Source organism: Sander vitreus, chromosome 13, assembly GCF_031162955.1.
Source record: "Sander vitreus isolate 19-12246 chromosome 13, sanVit1, whole genome shotgun sequence".
NCBI classification, from domain to species: Eukaryota; Metazoa; Chordata; class Actinopteri; order Perciformes; family Percidae; genus Sander; species Sander vitreus.
In genome coordinates this window covers 16,666,114-16,687,545 of record NC_135867.1, presented here as the reverse complement: position 1 = coordinate 16,687,545, position 21,432 = coordinate 16,666,114, and the positions used below count along the sequence as shown (strand labels likewise).

Genomic DNA, 21,432 nt, shown 5'->3' with positions numbered 1-21,432 from the left:
GACATATCACTGAAAAGCCCAGGATGTCCTCTGTACAGTACAACAGGAATTAAGAGACTTGCACAAAAGATTCCAAGGAGAGGGATGAAACTAAAAATGTCCACTACAGTGGACACAAGTCAATGGGCTGGGTCTCAGGAGGATCAGTATTTGCAATCATTTACTTTAGTACTCGAGTTGTATTTGATTTAGCATGGCTGTTTTACTGTTCCATATTTATACTGCAGTTTGAAATACTTAAAGGTATACTGTGCAGTGTCTTCCTAAAAAACAATGTATTGACACAGAAGTCATCACTTATGACCCACTAGAAGTGTGAGTGGTGGTGTCTGTATTTACAGAAACCCTGCCTTCTGCCTGTATTTTATTTTTAATTTTGCTGATTGCGGGGCGTTTCTGGGCTATAACAAGAGCCTTTAGGCCTCACATGGGTGTGTAACCCCTAGCCAACAGCGTGCAGGGTGTGCAGCTCGTTGTCATTCCCAAACCGCCCCTTTGCCCCTCAGCGTCTCATATCGTTGCACAAGTCTAACTGACACAGACACAGAGAGACAGAAAGGATGAAGCTCTGCATTCACTCATCAGGCAATGTGGCACGTTTCGCATGTGGTTGCGTTTATTTGTACTTTAGCGCATAATCGCTGCAAAACAATAAGAAAAGAGTATTTTATATCTCTGATTTGTGCTTTGTACAGGGCTCCATCTCTTCATTTAGATGTGGAATGTATCTGTGTGTGTACTGTATGTGTGCATGACGGAAAGGTGTGTCAGATGTTTATATTGTATTATTGACCATACAGATGTTTTTTAATCTTGTGTTTTTTATGTTATATGTTGATTGTTTGGGCAGGCGATGCAAGAAAAATGTCTGTGTGAACAGACAAAAGTTTTATCTAATCTCTCTCTCTCTCTTATCTTATGTAGTCTATAGCTCAGTCGACCGGGGGTCAACTTTGAACAGTCTGCTTACAAACAGTAAAGCCATACTGACTAACACTGTTGGGAAGGATACTTTCAAAATGTATTTCTTACTCTTGATTGAGTAACGTATTCTGAATACTTGGATTACTTCCACATTGAATTGCATTTTATAAGTAGGAATGCGGCCATCACATACAGCTTACTAAACAGGCCTATTCTGGTGTGTTCTTCTGTTCCAACTGGCTGAATGTGTACCTAAACAAGCAGATATATTTTTGTATTTGTAGTCCCGAACTGCATACTACAAAAATCTAACCGCAGTCTAAGCTACCATGAGCTAATTTTAGCTACCTTTAGCTAACATGTCAAGCGGGGCTAGTCTTTCAACGGCTCTGGGGCTAGTGAATCAGCATGTAGGAGAATGTAAAGTCGCATGTCAACTATAAAATAGCAAGGTGACCAGTAAAACTACAGCAGATGACCACCCTTGGCTAAAAATTATTTACTTTAAGATGCTTCTTCAGGTTGGAGGTGGAGTAATTTGGACGCTGAAAGGAAGTTGGTTGCTGGCAAGCAGAAGTTGCACTGCAGTGCACAGTTATATTTCGTTCTCTATTCTCTTTCTTTAATGTGAAATGCTGTTTGAATTTCCAAGATAGAAACGCATTCCTGCCCTGGCTCTGTTGTGCTGGTTCTGGCTCCATCTCTACCTCTATCAGTGATCACGCAAATAGATCACTTTTTCGTTTTCACATTGGGACTTCTGGGAAATGTAAATAAACAGATAAGTATCGTCATGTAATTCATTGATTTCAACAATGTAACTGTATTCTAAATACCAACTATTTAAATTGTAACTGTAACGGAATACAGTTACTCATAATTTGTATTCTGAATACGTAACGCCGGTACATGTATTCCGTTACTCCCCAACACTGCTGACTAAATGTTCTACCTTTAAATAAATCATCTGGAAATATCTGGCTTTCCCAGAAATAGAATGGGAACAGCTAGAAAAAGTCACCCAGGCTGTCATGGTATTTAAGATTTTTATTCAGAATGGGTCAGTGGACATATAAGAGTTTATATTTTTGAATAAAAAAAAGATTACCAATAAATTCACAAAGCCCACCACTAAACTCTTTATCCACTTTAACCTGGATATTGGGAATCTGCAGGTATGAAGAACTTAAACTAAGCAAGAGCCAAGAATTTGTGTAAGACACAATGTAGTAAAGTGGAAGCATTTAATGCTAATCCCTTTTAGACACAGGTTTTTTTGGGGGCTTTTACCAGACGCACAGTATCTACCATGTGGGTTCTTAAGGCGTCCGTGTTGCGATACAAGCGGGGAAAGTTGGGGTGTTGTGCCATCATGTGGACAGTTTATTGCTTATCATCAGGGGCGGGGAGTTTCTCAAGTGTGGGCTCCATGCCCCAGATCTCACGAGCATACTGGGCAATGGTGCGATCACTGGAGAATTTGCCACATCCGGCAATGTTGTAAATCACCTTCTTGGTCCATTCCTTGGGGTTCTGATGAGAGGATGTAAATGATTGATAAAGTCAGTCAGAGTAATAACATCAGCAATTAATAGGATTAGTAGTTCTGAGTCCCCTTCCATTAGTGGTTATACTCATAATATACTAATTAAAGTTCTACTATAAATGCAAATAAGACCCACGTGGTTTATGTGGCTTTTTAATGAACATACCTTGTAAAGAGCATTGACTTTCTCCTGGCATTTGATATAGTCTTCATAGTCAGCAAAGACCTTAAATCTGTGCATAAAAGATAATGCAATTAACTCAATGTACAAGCTATATAATGCAATGTGAATGCATATTGTGTTTGTGTGTGTGTATGTTAGGTGTACTGAATGTTGGTGTGTATGCAAAAGACTGTGAGTTGTTTTCTCTTTTCAGTCACCAGCATGCAAGTTTATACACATTCTTATTTGTATGTATGTATGTATGCATCTGTGCACCTCAGGCTGGTAATATTAGGTGTGTCTTTACCTGTCATGATGCATCAGCATGTTGACAATTTCCTTAAACAGGTCAGGCTGCTTTGGGCTAAAGAAGCCTCCAGCAATCTGGTCAATAGCCTGTTTCAGCTCAGGCAGGCGGTTGTAGTACTCTTCAGCATGATAACTAAGCAGGACCAAAAATAAACAAAATGCATGTTCAGAAAAACAGAAGCACAAGCTTGTTGCTGTTGTAACTGGCAAATTATTGAAGGTGTAGTTGTCAGTGCCTATACATATAGTATCAGCAGGTACGACAAGGCCACACCTTATAGTGTGAAAAATCTTAGCTTGGGTGGAAAAAACACTTGACGTCTGGTGAAATTGATCAATACCAAAACCTCTGTGAGAGTGCGTGAAGCTCACTACATTCATATCAAAATTGCTTGACAGTTGGACTATCTTGGAGATATTTCACCAAATGAATCTGATAACAGGTAACACACTCAGTTCTTATATGCAAAGACATTACATACTGTTGTGGCACATATAAAAAGACAGGGATGAAAACATATTTGGGGACTTGCAGCTGTGTATCTACTTACTCAAATGTGAAAATCTGTGTGGTAAAGAGGCAATATTACATGCTGAACAGGTTTTATTAGCTACAGAACAAAATATGTTTGAGGTAGAAGTGGAAAATGTAAATACGTTTGCACTTAGAGGGCAGGGGCGAGGCTAGAAGGGGTGCATGGGGTGGACAGGCCCCCCGCGAAATATCCATCCATCCATCCATCTTCATCCGCTTATCCGGGGTCGGGTTGCGGGGGTAGCAGCTCCAGCAGGGGACCCCAAACTTCCCTTTCCCGGGCCACATTAACCAGCTCCGACTGGGGGATCCCGAGGCGTTCCCAGGCCAGGTTAGAGATATAATCCTTCCACCTAGTCCTGGGTCTCCCCCGAGGCCTCCTCCCAGCTGGACGGGCCTGGAACACCTCCCTAGGGAGGCGCCCAGGGGGCATCCTTACCAGATGCCCGAACCACCTCAACTGGCTTCTTTCGACGCTGCTCCTTTGCGTCGAAAGAAGCCAGTTGAGGTGGTTCGGGCATCTGGTAAGGATGCCCCCTGGGCGCCTCCCTAGGGAGCTCTACTCCGAGCTCCTCACGGATAACTGAGCTTCTCACCCTATCTCTAAGGGAGACGCCAGCTACCCTCCTGAGGAAACCCATTTCGGCCGCTTGTACCCTGGATCTTGTTCTTTCGGTCATGACCCAGCCTTCATGACCATAGGTGAGGGTAGGAACAAAAACTGACCGGTAGATTGAGAGCTTTGCCTTCTGGCTCAGCTCTCTTTTCGTCACAACGGTGCGATAAATTGAATGTAATACCGCACCTGCTGTGCCGATTCTCCGACCAATCTCCCGCTCCATTGTCCCCTCACTCGCGAACAAGACCCCAAGGTACTTGAACTCCTTCACTTGGGGTAAGGACTCATTCCCTACCTGGAGAAGGCACTCCATCGGTTTCCTGCTGAGAACCATGGCCTCCGATTTAGATGTGCTGATCCTCATCCCAGCCGCTTCACACTCGGCTGCGAATTGATCCAGTGAGTGCTGAAGGTCACAGGCCGATGATGCCATCAGGACCACATCATCTGCAAAAGCAGCGATGAGATCCCCAGCCCACCGAACTGCAACCCATCTCCACCCGACTACGCCTCGATATCCTGTCCATAAATACTACAAACAGGATTGGTGACAAAGCGCAGCCCTGGCGGAGGCCAACTCTCACCTGAAACGAGTCCGACTTACTGCCAAGAACCCGGACACAGCTCTCGCTTTGGTCGTACAGAGATTGGATGGCCCTGAGAAGGGACCCCTCAGTCCGTACTCCGCAGCACCTCCCACAGTATCTCCCGGGGCACCCGGTCATACGCCTTCTCCAGATCCACAAAACACATGTAGACTGGTTGAGCATACTCCCAGGCTCCCTCCAGGATCCTTGCGAGTAAAGATCTGGTCCGTTGTTCCACGACCAGGACGGAATCCGCATTGTTCCTCTTCAACCTGAGATTCGACTATCGACCGAACCCTCCTTTCCAGCACCTTGGAGTAGACTTTACCGGGAGGCTGAGAAGTGTGATACCCTGTAATTGGCACACACCCTCTGGTCCCCCCTTTTTTAAAAAGGGGAACCACCACCCCGGTCTGCCACTCCTTAGGCACCGTCCCCAGACTTCCACGCAATGTTGAAGAGGCATGTCAACCAAGACAACCCCTCCACACCCAGAGCTTTAAGCATTTCTGGACGGATCTCATCAATTCCTGGGGCTTTGCCACTGTGGAGTTGTTTAACTACCTCAGCAACCTCCACCAGGGAAATTGATGCCAATCCCCCCTCATCCTCCAGCTCTGCCTCTACCATAGAGGGCGTATTAGTCGGATTTAGGAGTTCCTCAAAGTGCTCCTTCCACCGCCCTATTACCTCCTCAGTTGAGGTCAACAGCGTCCCATCCTTACTGTACACAGCTTGGATGGTTCCCCTGCTCCCCCTCCTGAGGTGGCGAACGGTTTTCCAGAAGTACCTTGGTGCCGACCGAAGGTCCTTCTCCATGTCTTCTCCGAACTTCTCCCACACACGCTGCTCTTTCACGGCAGAGGCTGCAGCCCTTCGGGCCCTTCGGTACCTTGCAACTGCCTCCGGAGTCGTCTGGGATAACATATCCCGGAAAGACTCCTTCTTCAGTCGGACGGCTTCCCTAACCACCGGTGTCCACCACGGTGTTCGTGGGTTACCGCCCCTTGAGGCACCTAAGACCCTAAGACCACAGCTCCTCACCGCAGCTTCAGCAATGGAAACTTTGAACATTGTCCACTCAGGTTCAATGCCCCCAGCCTCCACAGGGATGCACGAAAAGCTCCGCCGGAGGTGTGAGTTGAAAGTCTGTCGGACAGGGGCCTCCTCCAAACGTTCCCAATTTACCCGCACTACCCGTTTGGGCTTACCAGGTCTGTCCAGAGTCTTCCCCCACCCCCTGACCCAACTCACCACCAGATGGTGATCGGTTGACAGCTCCGCCCCTCTCTTCACCCGAGTGTCCAAAACATATGGCCTCAGATCAGATGAAACAATTATAAAATCGATCATTGACCTTTGGCCTAGGGTGCTCTGGTACCAAGTACACTTATGAGCAAGAAAAGAGTCCAACCCCTATCCAGGAGTATGGTTCCAGAACCAAGACTGTGCGTAGAGGTAAGCCCCACCAGATCTAACCGGTAGCGCTCCACCTCCCACACAAGTTCCGGCTCCTTCCCCCACAGAGAGGTGACATTCCACGTCCCCAGAGCCAGCCTCTGCTGCCCGGGTCTGGTCTGTCGAGGCCCCTGACCTTCACTGCCACCCATGTGGCAGTGCACCCGACCCCAGCGGTTCCTCCCACAGGTGGTGGGCCCATGGGATGGAGGGATGTCCGCCACGTAGCTTTTTCGGGCTGTGCCCGACCGGGCTCCGTGGCAAACCCGGCCACCAGACGCTCGCTGACGAGCCCTCCATCTGGGCCTGGCTCCAGACGGGGGCCCCGGGCTTCCTCCGGGCAGGGTCACTTCATCCCTTCCTCGATTTTTCATAAGATTTTTTAACCATTCTTTGTCTGGCCCCTCACCTGAGACCACTTTGCCTTGGGAGACCCTACCAGGAGCACAAAGCTCCAGACAACACAGCCCTCAGGTTCATAGGGACACACAAACCTCTCCACCACGATAAGGTGATGGTTCCCAGAGAAGCCCCCCCGTGAAATATGATTATTTTTAAAGTGGCAGACTGAGTTTATAGAAAATGTGTATTGTATTCAGATATACAATTTCTATGTTTATTAAAACAAGTGAAATTAATAATCACTGTGATGTTTTATTTAGCAGAATTACATTGTGCTGTTCTATCGTATCCAATATTTACTATTTCTAAGCCCCTGGGCCCCCCCTGACTGATTATTGGTCCCCCCTGTGCCACCCACCTAAAAAATCCGCCCTGATGGACGGTCATTCCTTACCCTTTCTTGTCAAGTGCATCAACGTCTTCCACCCTCATGCCGAAGATGAAAATGTTGTCCATGCCGGCCTCCTCGGCCATCTCAACATTGGCTCCATCCATGGTACCAATGGTTAGAGCACCATTCAACATGAACTTCATGTTGCCGGTGCCAGAGGCCTCAGTGCCAGCTGTGGAGATCTGCTCTGACAGGTCGGATGCGGGAATGACTGAAAAGATGACAGAAGTAGAGGGTTGATGACTCTAATAAGCATTTTACGTTAAAATAAAATAAAAAATAATGACTGGGCACAACTGCGGAGGAGGAAATGAGCACAAGAACAGATACAAAGAGAGAGGAAAAAAGAGTGGGAACAAGCCGATAATTTGGAAATTACCTCTCTCTGCCAGTGTGACTCTGTAATTCTCCAAAAAGATGACTTTGAGACGGTCCCCGACCACAGGATCATTGTTGACCACCTCGCCAATAGCTGTGATCAGCCGGATAATCATCTTGGCAGTGTGGTATCCAGGAGCAGCCTGTATGAAAGGAAAAGTTGGAGAAAAAGCGTTAAATGAATTAAACCTGAATTGTAAGGGTGCGTTTGTTTTTAAAGCCCAGTTGCTTGCTTAAACTACAAACCTTTCCTCCAATCATGACAGTTCTTGGAGTCCACTGCTTGTTAGGCTCCTTCTTGATACCTGGCGGAGATATGAAGCGATTACAGGACTTGCTGTAAGTGTGTGTGTCTATTCAGGCTCTGATACAGTAGTATGTATTATTAGTATAGTTGAATTGAAAAGATTGCCCTTATGTGCTCTTACGGTTATAGTAGGTGATGATATGCAGACAGTTCAGCAGCTGTCTCTTGTATTCATGGATTCTCTTGACTTGTAGGTCAAACATGGAGTTGGGGTTGATCTTCACCTTATAGTGCTCCTCCAAGTGGACAGCAAACTTCATCTTGTTTTCCTACTTTATCCAAACAGTGACTTCATTACATAAAACACAAGTTCAACTTGTGTGGTTATTTGTATGTGCCAAATAAAGACATGTTCAGAATCCTGGAAAAAGAATTATATAAGATACAATAGAGAAACACACAACAACATATGCCATGCGTCAAAAAAAAAAAAACTCCTTGACTTTCATATGTTGTGCAGAGGCGGCAGTAAAACCTGTTACTGGAGGCTGTGATCACAGCTCTGCAGGTTGGTTCTGCTGCCTGATTGTATGTACAGTAAAAACATGGACTAATCCGGGCATGTTACCATTAAAAGGCAATGATTGATTTGTGCTATTGCCAGCTATAATAAAGGCTGACTATCTAATCACGAGTATCACCTAACTCACACACAACTGTAATTGCAAAATTGAGATCAAATAATACTTCACCTGCTTCACTTTGGCAACATCACGAATGAAAGCCTCATCATTCACGTACTTGCAGAGACCCTTCAGCTGGTCAAGGTCACGGATGAAGTCCTCACCGATTCTCTGTTAACAAAAATGCAAAAAGAGTAAATAAAAGCTACAGGTATTCACAATGTTGTTTGTGTAAAGTGTGCATGTTAAAACACAGCTAACCTCGGCGATGACCTCAGCCAGCCCGGGGTTGCACATGACCAGCCAGCGGCGAGGAGTGATGCCGTTGGTCTTGTTTTGGAACTTATGTGGCTCCATTTCATAGAAGTCCTTGAAACTGCAGGCAGTAAAGCATCACATATATCAGAAAACACAGACGATGCAGTAGCCCATGAAATCATAAAGGCTTGGGGATTAATGAAACAAATACTACAACATACATGTACTGTATTTCTGTGATTTACATTACATTACATGTCATTTAGCTGACGCTTTTATCCAAAGCAACTTCCATTAAGTGCTTTCAACCCTGAAGGTGCAAACTCCAGACAACAAGTAGTAAGTGCAAGTAAATTAGCTTTAAATAAGCAAAACTACAAAGAGCCATATGAAAGTGCAGCTTCAAGAAATATATATACATTTTTATTTTTTTTTATTTTTTTTAATGTTTATCCAAAGTGTACTCGGATAAACATTAAGCACTACAGAATATGACAAATGTTTATTGTAGGGACATACACAGTAGCTTTGAGGATGTCAGAATGAATCTGGGCCACGCCGTTGACAGCATGGGAACCCACAATGCACAAATGGGCCATGTTGATCTTCTTTTGTCCGCCTTCCTCAATGAGGGACATGCGGCTCAGACGATCATGATCACCAGGATACTTGGCAGCAACTCTCTGCAAAGTTAAAAAGAACATGAGGCAAAACATAACTCATAGATTCTGTTTTTATTTTTGCTTGCTGAATCGTAGATTTCTATTCCCTTACATATTAAAGTAGGTCAACACGATTATTCTAGAAAAATATAAAATGAGCAGCAACAGGACAATTTCCATCAGTGTGTAATGAAACTCAGTGTATTGTTGAGCTACAGCTTGCAAATCCTGCCCACCCCTTCATGTCAGAAATATTTATCCATCCATTCAGCAGGGACTTGGGCCATTCATTCTGACAGATGTTGCAATTAAAAGCAAATAAAAACCATTTTGTTCTTTGATGTACAGCCTTTAGGCCCTCATGCTAATCTTTAAAGTCATTCCTTGCATTTTAATAGGTTTTTCTGTGGTCTCTTCAGACAAAACATCAAATATCAGAGTTATTGTGCTTCTTGTTTATTCTGCATTTCTAGTTCCACTTTAAAATGTTATCCTCACCAAAATTCGCTGATTGCACCAAGCGTTGACATCATCCATCTACCTTAACTTGTACATTGTGTTCAACCACGCAGATGAAAGTACTAAACTAAAACTACTAAAACACAGAGAACATAACCTCTGCTGCCATAAATACACATTGTATGCAACACATTATGGAAATGATAACATGTTGCAATGTGCGGTACTAACCTCCAGGTGGCGACGATTGATCTCATATATAATTTCCAGGTGACGAGGCAGCAGATAAGCAAACAGATCAACTGGCCAGCGCTCCAGAGCTTCAGGAAGGACAGTGTGATTGGTGTAGGCACAGGTGCGCACACAGATGTCCCATGCCTAAACACCAGGGAGAGGAAATACATACATTTACTGTGTAAGACATTATGATAATGGCGGTGAATAGTTTATCAACTACACTAAATTGTAAAAACACTGTAACATGAAGCAAAGCAAGAAAAGTATCTTAAAAACTAAAAAGTGTTTGAAAATATGTTAAAAATTTGAAAAATAAAACTATGAAGCTATGAGAAATTCAGTTTGGCTGTTACAGTGTTGCTCTTCCTCACCTTTTCCCATTCAAGTTTCTCCTCATCAACCAGAACCCTCATCAGCTCAGGAATAGCCATGGCTGGGTGAGTGTCATTCAGCTGGATGGCAACCTGAATATACAGAACAATATTAAATGTCAAAACAGAATTCTTCTAATACAATAAAACCCACCTACAGTACAACCTGTTCAACACACCGGCAAAGGCAATTTAACAAAAGCACAGAGAGAACATCAGAGGGGAATCTTTTCATTTGTGACAAACTATTTTGTTGAGTTTTTCGCCTCACCTTGTCAGGCAGTTTGCTGAAGTCTGTGCGAGCAATCTCCCTGGAGCCAAATTTAGAGACCTTGAAACGACGGATGATATCTTGCAGGGTGGCAGACACCACAAAGTATTCCTGCTTCAGACGGAGCTCCTTTCCTTCAAAGAACTGAGGATAAAGACACATATTTGTCTGTTTCTGCTCTGCAGGCAAACATGAATAGGTTTTGTATTCATTAAACAGATCCTTTAGCATATTAGTGACTTGTATTCACGCATGGACAACTAAAATCTTTTCATTTTACTGAAATAATTAACCGAACCTTATGTAACAAGAAAGTGGTAGCACAGGAGTAGCTCTATATCAAATACCTGTAGTATAATTATCATGCAGTTATAATCATTTTAGCATAACATCAAACACCCATCTATAATATACAGTTGTATGCTAATGCAGTTAATGCAATTAAATCTGTACATTGTGTAAAGTTTCCTCCAACAATTATTTGAGATATTTATGGAAGTTGAAGTCAGTTGTCTATGTTTTGACCCAGAGCAACCTTAAAAAAAAGGGTTAATTTCACATGTGTTAAGCCGAAATAGAAGTGACCACTGATGTGATTAAGGCAAAGTTTTCTTATCAAATAGTGTGAATAGTAAGGGGATTTAAAAAAAAAAAAGACAGCTCAGCAACTATTACCTTTGTCCCACCTCCTGGAAACAGAAAAGGTGTGGTTTTAGTAGTAGTAATTTAGAAATTAATGTATTTCTGTATTAAGGCATGGCATTAAAAATCGTCGGTTACTGCTGTTATTTATCATTATTTACAATTTTGGGTCAGTGGCTGGATATATTAGCCTAGTGTATAGTTTTAAAATTATGTATTTTAACTGCGCTTGCTACAGTCCGCATGCATGAACATCTTGCCCTGGGGCACGTTCAATCTCAAAATGGTGCGCACCGTCGACACGTTTCTTCGGAACGGTGTGTGCAACGGGCTTTGAGTTATGTTTTCTCGTTTGGTGGGTGTGTCACAGGTGATACCCAATCAGCAGAGACGTGTATGTAAACTCGTGGTTAAAAAGGCAGAGCGCTTGCACACAGGGTGTTCAACGCACCCCGTTTCAGTTTAACAAAAAAACGTTTTGCTACGTTTTGTCGGGGCTGAACGTGCCCCCTGGCATTGAAAATGGATGGCACAGGCCGACTGCCCCTCTGCAATTTGTTTGGCTGTTTGCCAAGTAGTCTATTCCTAGACGTTTGTATTTCCTATAAAAGAAGATAGTAACTACGGTCACAATAAACTATGTGGATGATCTGCTGCAGGACAAATTTGAAAGTCAGCTGCGGTATATTGTTATAAACCAAACCTCTGGTTAAAATAATCTCAATTAACGTAGTGGTTCTCCAGGGCCAAATGTGCTAACTGCTAACAAGCTATAGCTTGTAGGGGTCAGAGAAGACGCTTATTCTGCTTCCTGTGTGTTATTCGGAGGTGATGTCAAGAACATCTCAAGCATCTTTCTGAGAGGATTACCAAACATGAGGGCAGCAGGACTAACTCTGGGAGAGTGGGCTTCCTCAGAGCACATATACCTGTAGCTAGCAGTTACCCAAACTGCCAGTATACAAACAGGGAATTGAGCAATGTAACAGCAAGTGGAGGAGAACAGGTATGTGCTCAGTCACCTGTTATCACCTGTGTGAAAATGTGTGGAAAATTAGAAATACAATTTTGTCAAAATGTAAAATTCTGTTATCTGGTTTTGCAAAGTAGGCTAGTTCCAACTAAAAATCTATGGGTGTAGGCTGTTAAAATAAATAAGGAAACATGTATTTGTTACCAAACCCTGATGTGGTGTCTAGATATGAAACTGAGAAATGCCACATTGGATAAAGTGGAACCTTTCTGATTTTTTTATTAGTTAAAATTGTTGAAAATGTTTGATTTTGATGACCTATGAGTGAATCAACTACTTGTTTCTGGGGTTTCTATATTGTTAAAAAACTGACTGAACTGAATTTAAACAAAGCTGGAATATCTGGCCCACGACTGTTTCTGCTCTCACTTGCACAGACATAAATTACCAGACCTGACATGAGTTATAGCTCGAGCTAGATGGTTATCTCCCAAATCCTCCCTCTTGAGCCTTCAGGAAGTCAGAACATGGTGGGCAGTTCTTATGTCGGCTATAAAAGACATCTTCAGAGGAAGCTAAAAAAGCACACAGTGGCTCTAGCTGAAGACAAAGGACTAGTGGGGGTCCAAATTATGGAAATCCACCTGAATTAAGATGAGCCCTACAGTCATACAGGAGCCATACAGTCGACAGCACCTATAACGTTCAACATTTCTTATTTCTTCTTATTTTCTCTAATCCAGGTTTACATCCTATGAGTGCAGTTCGGGTGGATGAAAAGGTAATGGACAAATTTTCTTACATTGTCGTTGGGATACAGCACACGGGAGATGTTCTCAGCCAAGTTTCTGTCCAAAACAGCTTGAATGTAGCCACCAACATTGACTGTAAAGGAAAACAAACATACATAAAACCCTTTCGTTCAAGTTCATTTAACAGCTTTAGCATGATTTAAAATGTTTGATCTTTGCCAGACACATACAGTCTTTGAGGTTAAAATCACAAGGCGCCTTCGCCGACCACAGCCTCATGGTGTTGACAACGTTGTTTCTGTAGCCAGGGATAGGGGTGTCATATGGCAAAGCCAGCACTACCTGTCAATACCATCACAGGAAGAGATATAAGTAAATATATCATCTCAGAAGGTGTCTATTACTACTCATATTAATGTACTTCATAATCATATTTTCACCTGAGTGTCAACCCATTTGACACCATCGGGGTGATGCTCGGTCCTGCCATAGAAGTTCACTGGACGCATGTACTCAGGACGTGCCTTTTCCCAGGGGTTGCCATAGCGCAGCCAATCATCAGCCTCCTCAACCTGGATAATGATATATAATTATATTGAGGGGAGAAACACTCATTAGTGGCTTTTGAGCTGAGTCAGACATAGAAAATGATAATGAGCACAGGGTCACGATAATGATAAAGGAAAGAAATCCATCAGGTGATTCCAGGTGAAAAAGAGACAGTAGCAGCTATTCATGTGCCTTAAAACAAGAATATACATTTTTACATTTGTTTTTCATTTCTAACCTGCCAGCCATTGATGATTTTTTGATTGAAGATTCCGAATTCATAGCGAATACCGTAACCATAGGCAGCCAGACCCAGTGAAGCCATAGAGTCCAGGAAACAGGCTGAGCACCACAGACAGCACATGCAAAAAGTAAATCAACATTTGACAAGCTTTTACATAAAGTTATGCATTATTTATTTAGTCAGTCAACAGTGGTAAACTAGGCATGTCACAATATGCAATAAATCAATTAATTGCATGATAAATAAAATGAGCTTGATAATTTTTAAATGGAAATTATCGCGGCCAGAAAAATGTCGATTTTATTTATTGTTTTTGGTTGTGTTTGGTTTTTATTCCAGTGAATTTTTTGTTAACAGAGACTGAGAGTCCATTTTATTTATTGTTGGTTTATGGTTATTTTTAGAGGTTGACCGATATGGGTTTTCTCTGGCCTATGCCGATCTTTAGAAATCAGGGTCAGCCGATGGCCGATAAATGCTGCCGATTTATTTTGGCCGATATGTGCTTGTTTTTAAACCTCTATTTGAAAGATAAAATGTAACACTAATATACACAGAATTTCTCAACAAAAACATTTATTGAACACTTGTATACTTCAATTCAAAATGTATAATGTAAAAACATACTGTATATTGTATAAATAATGTATGAAAAATATATTAAATAAACGAAACGGGTAAGAAGAAAATAAACTGTCAAATAAACTTTTCAATGAAAAATAAAGTTTAGTGCACTTAGCAGCATTTATTAAACTTCTGAGAATACAAATCTGCAAGCTTCACAGAAAGTGACATGTTATGTTATTATTAATCTCAACACTATTTCCTCCTAACTCCTGTTGAATCACATCAGACTAGGGCTCTCTAAAGTCAGTTTTTGTTCACCTTGTTTGTTAGATCATTGTTCATTTGTTGATGTGTTTTATCTGTGTTTTGGGGATCCTACTGTTACATGTCCTGTTGCACTCATTAGGATCTTATCTGAGCAGATTTCTGTCATTCAAACAACTCTTGGTTGTAATTTAAAACTCGTCCAGCCAATTTAGTGAAATTTAAGGGTTTTATTCGTGCTTGAGTCCGTAGATGCAGTTAATGGATACAGGCATGGAGAACTGAAGGCTCTGTTAGCGACGATTAGCTCCAGTTAGCTCCGTTATAGGAGTGGATGAGACTGCCACGGACAGGGGTAACAACCATCCATCCATCCATCCATCTTCATCCGCTTATCCGGGGTCGGGTCGCGGGGGTAGCAGCTCCAGCAGGGGACCCCAAACTTCCCTTTCCCGGGCCACATTAACCAGCTCCGACTGGGGGATCCCGAGGCGTTCCCAGGCCAGGTTAGAGATATAATCCCTCCACCTAGTCCTGGGTCTCCCCCGAGGCCTCCTCCCAGCTGGACGTGCCTGGAACACCTCCCTAGGGAGGCGCCCAGGGGGCATCCTTACCAGATGCCCGAACCACCTCAACTGGCTTCTTTCGACGCAAAGGAGCAGCGGCTCTACTCTGAGCTCCTCACGGATAACTGAGCTTCTCACCCTATCTCTAAGGGACACGCGAGCTACCCTCCTGAGGAAACCCATTTCGGCCGCTTGTACCCTGGATCTTGTTCTTTCGGTCATGACCCAGCCTTCATGACCATAGGTGAGGGTAGGAACAAAAACTGACTGGTAGATTGAGAGCTTTGCCTTCTGGCTCAGCTCTCTTTTCGTCACAACGGTGCGATAAATTGAATGTAATACCGCACCTGCTGTGCCGATTCTCCGACCAATCTCCCGCTCCATTGTCCCCTCACTCGCGAACAAGACCCCAAGGTGCTTGAACTCCTTCACTTGGGGTAAGGACTCATTCCCTACCTGGAGAAGGCACTCCATCGGGTTCCTGCTGAGAACCATGGCCTCCGATTTAGAGGTGCTGATCCTCATCCCAGCCGCTTCACACTCGGCTGCGAACCGATCCAGTGAGTGCTGAAGGTCACAGGCCGATGATGCCATCAGGACCACATCATCTGCAAAAAGCAGCGATGAGATCCCCAGCCCACCGAACTGCAACCCCTCTCCACCCCGACTACGCCTCGATATCCTGTCCATAAATACTACAAACAGGATTGGTGACAAAGCGCAGCCCTGGCGGAGGCCAACTCTCACCTGAAACGAGTCTGACTTACTGCCAAGAACCCGGACACAGCTCTCGCTTTGGTCGTACAGAGATTGGATGGCCCTGAGAAGGGACTCCCTCACCCCGTACTCCCGCAGCACCTCCCACAGTATCTCCCGGGGCACCCGGTCATACGCCTTCTCCAGATCCACAAAACACATGTAGACTGATTGGGCATACTCGCAGGCTCCCTCCAGGATCCTTGCGAGAGTAAAGATCTGGTCCGTTGTTCCACGACCAGACGGAATCCGCATTGTTCCTATTTGACTATCGACCGAACCCTCCTTTCCAGCACCTTGGAGTAGACTTTACCGGGGAGGCTGAGAAGTGTGATACCCCTGTAATTGGCACACACCCTCTGGTCCCCCTTTTTAAAAAGGGGAACCACCACCCCGGTCTGCCACTCCTTAGGCACCGTCCCAGACTTCCACGCAATGTTGAAGAGGCGTGTCAACCAAGACAACCCCTCCACACCCAGAGCTTTAAGCATTTCTGGACGGATCTCATCAATTCCTGGGGCTTTGCCACTGTGGAGTTGTTTAACTACCTCAGCAACCTCCACCAGTGAAATTGATGCCAATCCCCCCTCATCCTCCAGCTCTGCCTCTACCATAGAGGGCGTATTAGTCGGATTTAGGAGTTCCTCAAAGTGCTCCTTCCACCGCCCTATTACCTCCTCAGTTGAGGTCAACAGCGTCCCATCCTTACTGTACACAGCTTGGATGGTTCACCGCTTCCCCCTCCTGAGGTGGCGAACGGTTTTCCAGAAGCACCTTGGTGCCGACCGAAAGTCCTTCTCCATGTCTTCTCCGAACTTCTCCCACACACGCTGCTTTGCCTCTTTCATGGCAGAGGCTGCAGCCCTTCGGTACCTTCCAACTGCCTCTGGAGTCGTCTGGAATAACATATCCCGGAAAGACTCCTCCTTCAGTCGGACGGCTTCCCTGACCACCGGTGTCCACCACGGTGTTCGTGGGTTACCGCCCCTTGAGGCACCCAAGACCCTAAGACCACAGCTCCTCACCGCAGCTTCAGCAATGGAAACTTTGAACATTGTCCACTCGGGTTCAATGCCCCCAGCCTCCACAGGGATGCACGAAAAGCTCCGCCCGGAGGTGTGAGTTGAAAGTCTGTCGGACAGGGGCCTCCTCAGACGTTCCCAATTTACCCGCACTACCCGTTTGGGCTTACCAGGTCTGTCCAGAGTCTTCCCCCACCCCCTGACCCAACTCACCACCAGATGGTGATCGGTTGACAGCTCCGCCCCTCTCTTCACCCGAGTGTCCAAAACATATGGCCTCAGATCAGATGAAACAATTATAAAATCGATCATTGACCTTTGGCCTAGGGTGCTCTGGTACCAAGTACACTTATGAGCATCCCTATGTTCGAACATGGTGTTTGTTATAGACAATCCATGACTAGCACAGAAGTCCAACAACAAACAACCACTCTGGTTTAGATCAGGGAGGCCGTTCCTCCCAATCACGCCTCTCCATGTGTCTCCATCATTACCCACGTGCGCGTTGAAGTCCCCCCCCAGCAGAACTATGGAGTCCCCGACTGGAGCCCCATGCAGGACTCCACTCAAGGTCTCCAAGAAGGCCGAATACGCCGAACTCTTGTTTGGTGCATATGCACAAACAACAGTCAGAGTTTTCCCCCCACAACCCGCAGGCGTAGGGAGCGACCCTCTCGTCCACCGGGTTAAACTCCAACGTAGCGGCGCTCAGCCGGGGGCTTGTGAGTATCCCCCCACATAACAACCAAACTCTGATAAATGACATTCGGGAGCTTCCACAGCGGTGTGGCCACGGTTTTTGTACAGTTGTATTAGTACAGTGAACACCAGCAACATGCTACTACTAACGGTGGCGTCTGAGCCTGAAGTGACTGTGCGAGACACACGGCGCAAGACTTCACGAGGGAGGGGCTGGAGGCAGCTGGTCTGGGTGCGCTGTAAAAAAATGTTGCCTATTCATGTTTTTTAACACTAGGCTGCCCGCAGATGCACCTGCCTATTAATCGGCTTGATATACTGGGATATTGGCCGATGCCGATTATGTAAAAAGCCAAAAAATCGGCCGGCTGATTAATCTCTAGTTATTTTGTTCATTTATTGTGGATATTTAAAATGCCTTCCAGTTCCAGTGTTATATATATATATATATATATATATATATATAAATAATTTAGAAATAAAAGTTTATTGATCTTTGAAAAGGTGTACCTGCATTATTATGCCATTATCATTATATTAGATGAAAATGGTCAGAACGACATTATTATTATTTATCGCAATAATTTCTGGGACAATTTATCATCCAGCAAAATTTGTTATCGTGACAGGCCTATGGTAAACTTTCTTTGAATTTGTCAAATATGATGGGTGAAAAGATGCTCACCAGCAAGGCGTCCCAGGCCACCATTTCCCAAGCCAGCATCTTCCTCCATGTCCTCCAGTTCCTCCATGTCCAGACCCAACTACAGAGGACAACAGAACACAACATGGACTCGTTAAACAGTCCTTTTGAGATGCTGCTCCTTTTACAATGGTTGAGAAAAAGGACATTTTATAAGAGATACAAATGAAGGGTCTTTGTCTTACCTGGTACATGGCCTCATCACAGGCGTTCTCCAGTGCGAGGTTCACCATGGTGTTTTGAAGGGCGCGGCCCATGTAGAACTCAAGGGAGATGTAGTACACGCGCTAGAGTTTGAGTAGAAGGGGAGAAACAAATGAATATCAAATGATGTCTTATGAAGACTGAGATATTTTCGTGTCAATAAATGATTAGGGTACAGAAAGGTCTCCACAGTAGCATGATGGGTACAAATCTGTGAAATCATATGCCAAATGTCATAACATCCACCTCAGACTTTTAAAGAAATCTTCAAGTAAATAATTTAGCTTAATGGTTAGGAGTGCAAAGAAATGTGCCACCTGAGCTTATGTTTAGCCTTTGCCATTTAGTTGTTATTTTTTCCCCTTCTGACATGGAGGGGGCGGACACAGGCTTAGGAGGAGAGGCAGAGATGGGAGAGGAGAAGGGACTGGGGGACAGATTGCTTTGGTTGTTACATAACACCAACATTTTGGCCCCGGCAAAAATAGCTCCTGTAGAGGTAGCTATAAAAGGTCATCCTGAGCCTGATACCCTTTCATTGTGGAGTTCAAGTCTGGAGTGAAGTGGTATGGATAGATGTAAAACAATAATGAATACAACTGACAAAGCCATATCACTGAGTACCTAACAGGATCTTTTGAATTATATATGACTGTATGTTCCAAATTGTATCAGACTTCAAACCCACCTTTTAGTCATTATGCTGATTAGCTTTTTTTTGTTTTTTTTTGTTTCAAGAATGCATATGAGCATTGTGAAGAAAAAAAATCTTGGTGTAAATTTGCAGTACATGATTTTACATGCAGCACAAAACTCAATCCTGATCTTGGATTTCCTCCCTCTTTAAGGTTAATGTTTATACCTTTTAAGGGATTCACCTTTCAGTCTAGAACACAAGAAGGATTTTGAGTTAGAAGTCGCAGTCCACCCACATCTGATCAAACAGTTTCTGAATAATTGCTTAATGTGAGAAGTAAATGTCTCCCTACTGAGCTTAATATGTAAGGGCTTTGGCACTCAAGTTAAAGAACAATAACCCTGCAGAGTAAGGAAATTTTCTTTTTTTCCATGTTAAGAAAAGAAAAATCATCCATTTTATTCAGTAGAGATATTAATGATCTTGCAAGGAGATTTGTTTTCCTGCAAAGCAAATGCAATTTTCACTGTCCTTCTGTTGTGATTACACACAGTTGTGTGTGATATTTTCCAGCAACGATTTGCAATTTTGCTGCTTTATTCTAGTGACGTCAGCTTCCTATTGTTGTTTTAAGGTTCTTTCTGTAGCTGTTGCTGAGATATAGCTTTTCTGATGTGGCTAGAGTATGTGGCTGCTTATATATAAACTCGGATGCCCTCAGAGGCACGTGCTCATATAACACAAGAAAGTCCTACAGTATGTGCTTCATGGTCAGACAGGATGGGAACAGAAGGTCATGGAGAGGTTTAATGTTTCAACACACTATAAGAACGGCAGCATACCAGCAGAGTGCTAAGAAGCCCCGATGAAGTTTAAATGCCATGACCTTACACTGATATCAGGCTGTTGAACGTACAGTTGAAGAATATAAATCCCTTGCTGTTATGAAAATGAGTCATTGCCTTTTGATAAAATATGTGTGAAATGTGCAGAAGTTATTTTATGACGCAGTATAAGATTCAGCTTATGGCACAGAATTCTAATAAAAACAATTAACTTAGTACCGGACAGGCAGTGAGGTCACAGTGCAACAGACTTCCATAAATATCCGGAAGGTGTAAACCAGTTCTTAGATGAAATGTAGTTGCCAGTATTCCCCTGTTCTGTGTATGCGGAAAACTGTGATAGTGAAGTAAATGTAGTTTTCTTTATCACAAACACGTGATACTGTTCATGCCATTATTGGCATTAAAAGAGTAACACCTTTTGAGAAATGATCAGTTAGTTAATACATCTTTGTATTCATGGAAATTGATATTACTGTAAATCTTGGTGCTGTTATGACTTTCACTTACTTTGGGATCTTTCTCATAGTAGTGCTGCTGGGTTCTGATCCACCTGCCAATCAAGTGCTCCCGCACAGTGTTGGCAAGAGCAAAGTAGTAATCCCTTCTGGTAGCCACATTTCTGTCCTTGACCAGCGTAAAGTGGAGATGTCTGTTGAAATCTAGCTTCAATTGTGAAATGTTTTCAATGCCGGCGAGGCCTCGCACTGAAATCTGTTTCCTTCTATCATGGTCAGACAAGGGTTTAGACATGGTGGCACGAGTTGTAGCAGCTCAGGGCTCTGACTCCGGCAGAGTGTAAACAGTAAGACAGAAAGCACACACCACAGGCCCGAACACACAGCAAGAGAGCCGCCCACACCATAGGCTCAGGTTCAGCATTTTAAAGGCATCACTATAAATATTAAGTAGCGGGTGGAGCAGATTGTACAGATCAGGGAAAGGGTGGGGCATATGTTGAGGATAGAGGTTGGAACTTTTTAAATGAAAGATAAGACTGGCAGCACTACATGGCATCTTAATTTACTGTACATCTACAGTTTTAAAACAGTACAAACAATCTGAATCTTACTATTTAGAAAATTTGTATTCTCTGTCATGCTTGTATTTCACTGTTACATAAAGGATGGATGTGGCATTTACAAAGCTGACAACCTGCAATGGCTTGAGTGATCCGGCATTATGCATTATCATCATTAAAATAATAACATGACATCAAATCAGTAAATTATCTTTTTTTTTATCTCCACTGCCCGCATGTGAAAAGAATTCTGATATTATAGAAAGGAACACGTGCTGGTGATAATATCTGGCAGCTACAGAGGCTATCTTGTTTTTCTCTCCATAGTTGGCAGGGGTAGCTTGGCCAACAGATGGTAACGATATATTAGATCTTTTTTTAATGTATTTTGTTGCATCTAAAAAGAAAAGCACTGCAAACATCAGCTAATTTTCATATTGTAGTATGACACTATTAAGTATGTTTATTTATAGAGCACTAAACACTCT

At 43.7% G+C, this 21,432-nt stretch overlaps 1 protein-coding gene across 1 annotated transcript; it reads right to left on the bottom strand.

The window, feature by feature from the left end:
• Positions 1-1,963: 1,963 nt before the first annotated feature.
• Positions 1,964-20,765, bottom strand: pygma (phosphorylase, glycogen, muscle A). The gene is made up of 20 exons (XM_078265673.1): positions 20,434-20,765; positions 18,423-18,524; positions 18,220-18,298; positions 13,655-13,758; positions 13,308-13,439; positions 13,098-13,209; positions 12,918-13,000; positions 10,501-10,644; positions 10,230-10,322; positions 9,853-9,999; positions 9,020-9,183; positions 8,504-8,618; positions 8,312-8,413; positions 7,741-7,888; positions 7,559-7,617; positions 7,314-7,455; positions 6,938-7,145; positions 2,941-3,075; positions 2,637-2,703; positions 1,964-2,457 (listed from the first exon to the last, which is right to left on the bottom strand). The coding sequence occupies exons 1-20, from the start codon at positions 20,674-20,676 to the stop codon at positions 2,308-2,310; spliced, it is 2,529 nt and encodes an 842-aa protein (XP_078121799.1). The 5' UTR covers positions 20,677-20,765; the 3' UTR covers positions 1,964-2,307.
• Positions 20,766-21,432: the final 667 nt, after the last annotated feature.

Bases quoted from the DNA above. Each gene is read 5' to 3' on its own strand.
- pygma (XM_078265673.1), bottom strand. From the start codon at position 20,676: ATGTCTAAACCCTTGTCTGACCATGATAGAAGGAAACAGATTTCAGTG. The intron at 18,299-18,422 runs GTAAGACAAAGA...TGTCCTCTGTAG, and splicing joins GTGATGAGGCCATGTACCAG to TTGGGTCTGGACATGGAGGA. The intron at 8,619-9,019 runs GTATGTCCCTAC...TACTGCCTGCAG, and splicing joins GACATCCTCAAAGCTACTGT to TTTCAAGGACTTCTATGAAA.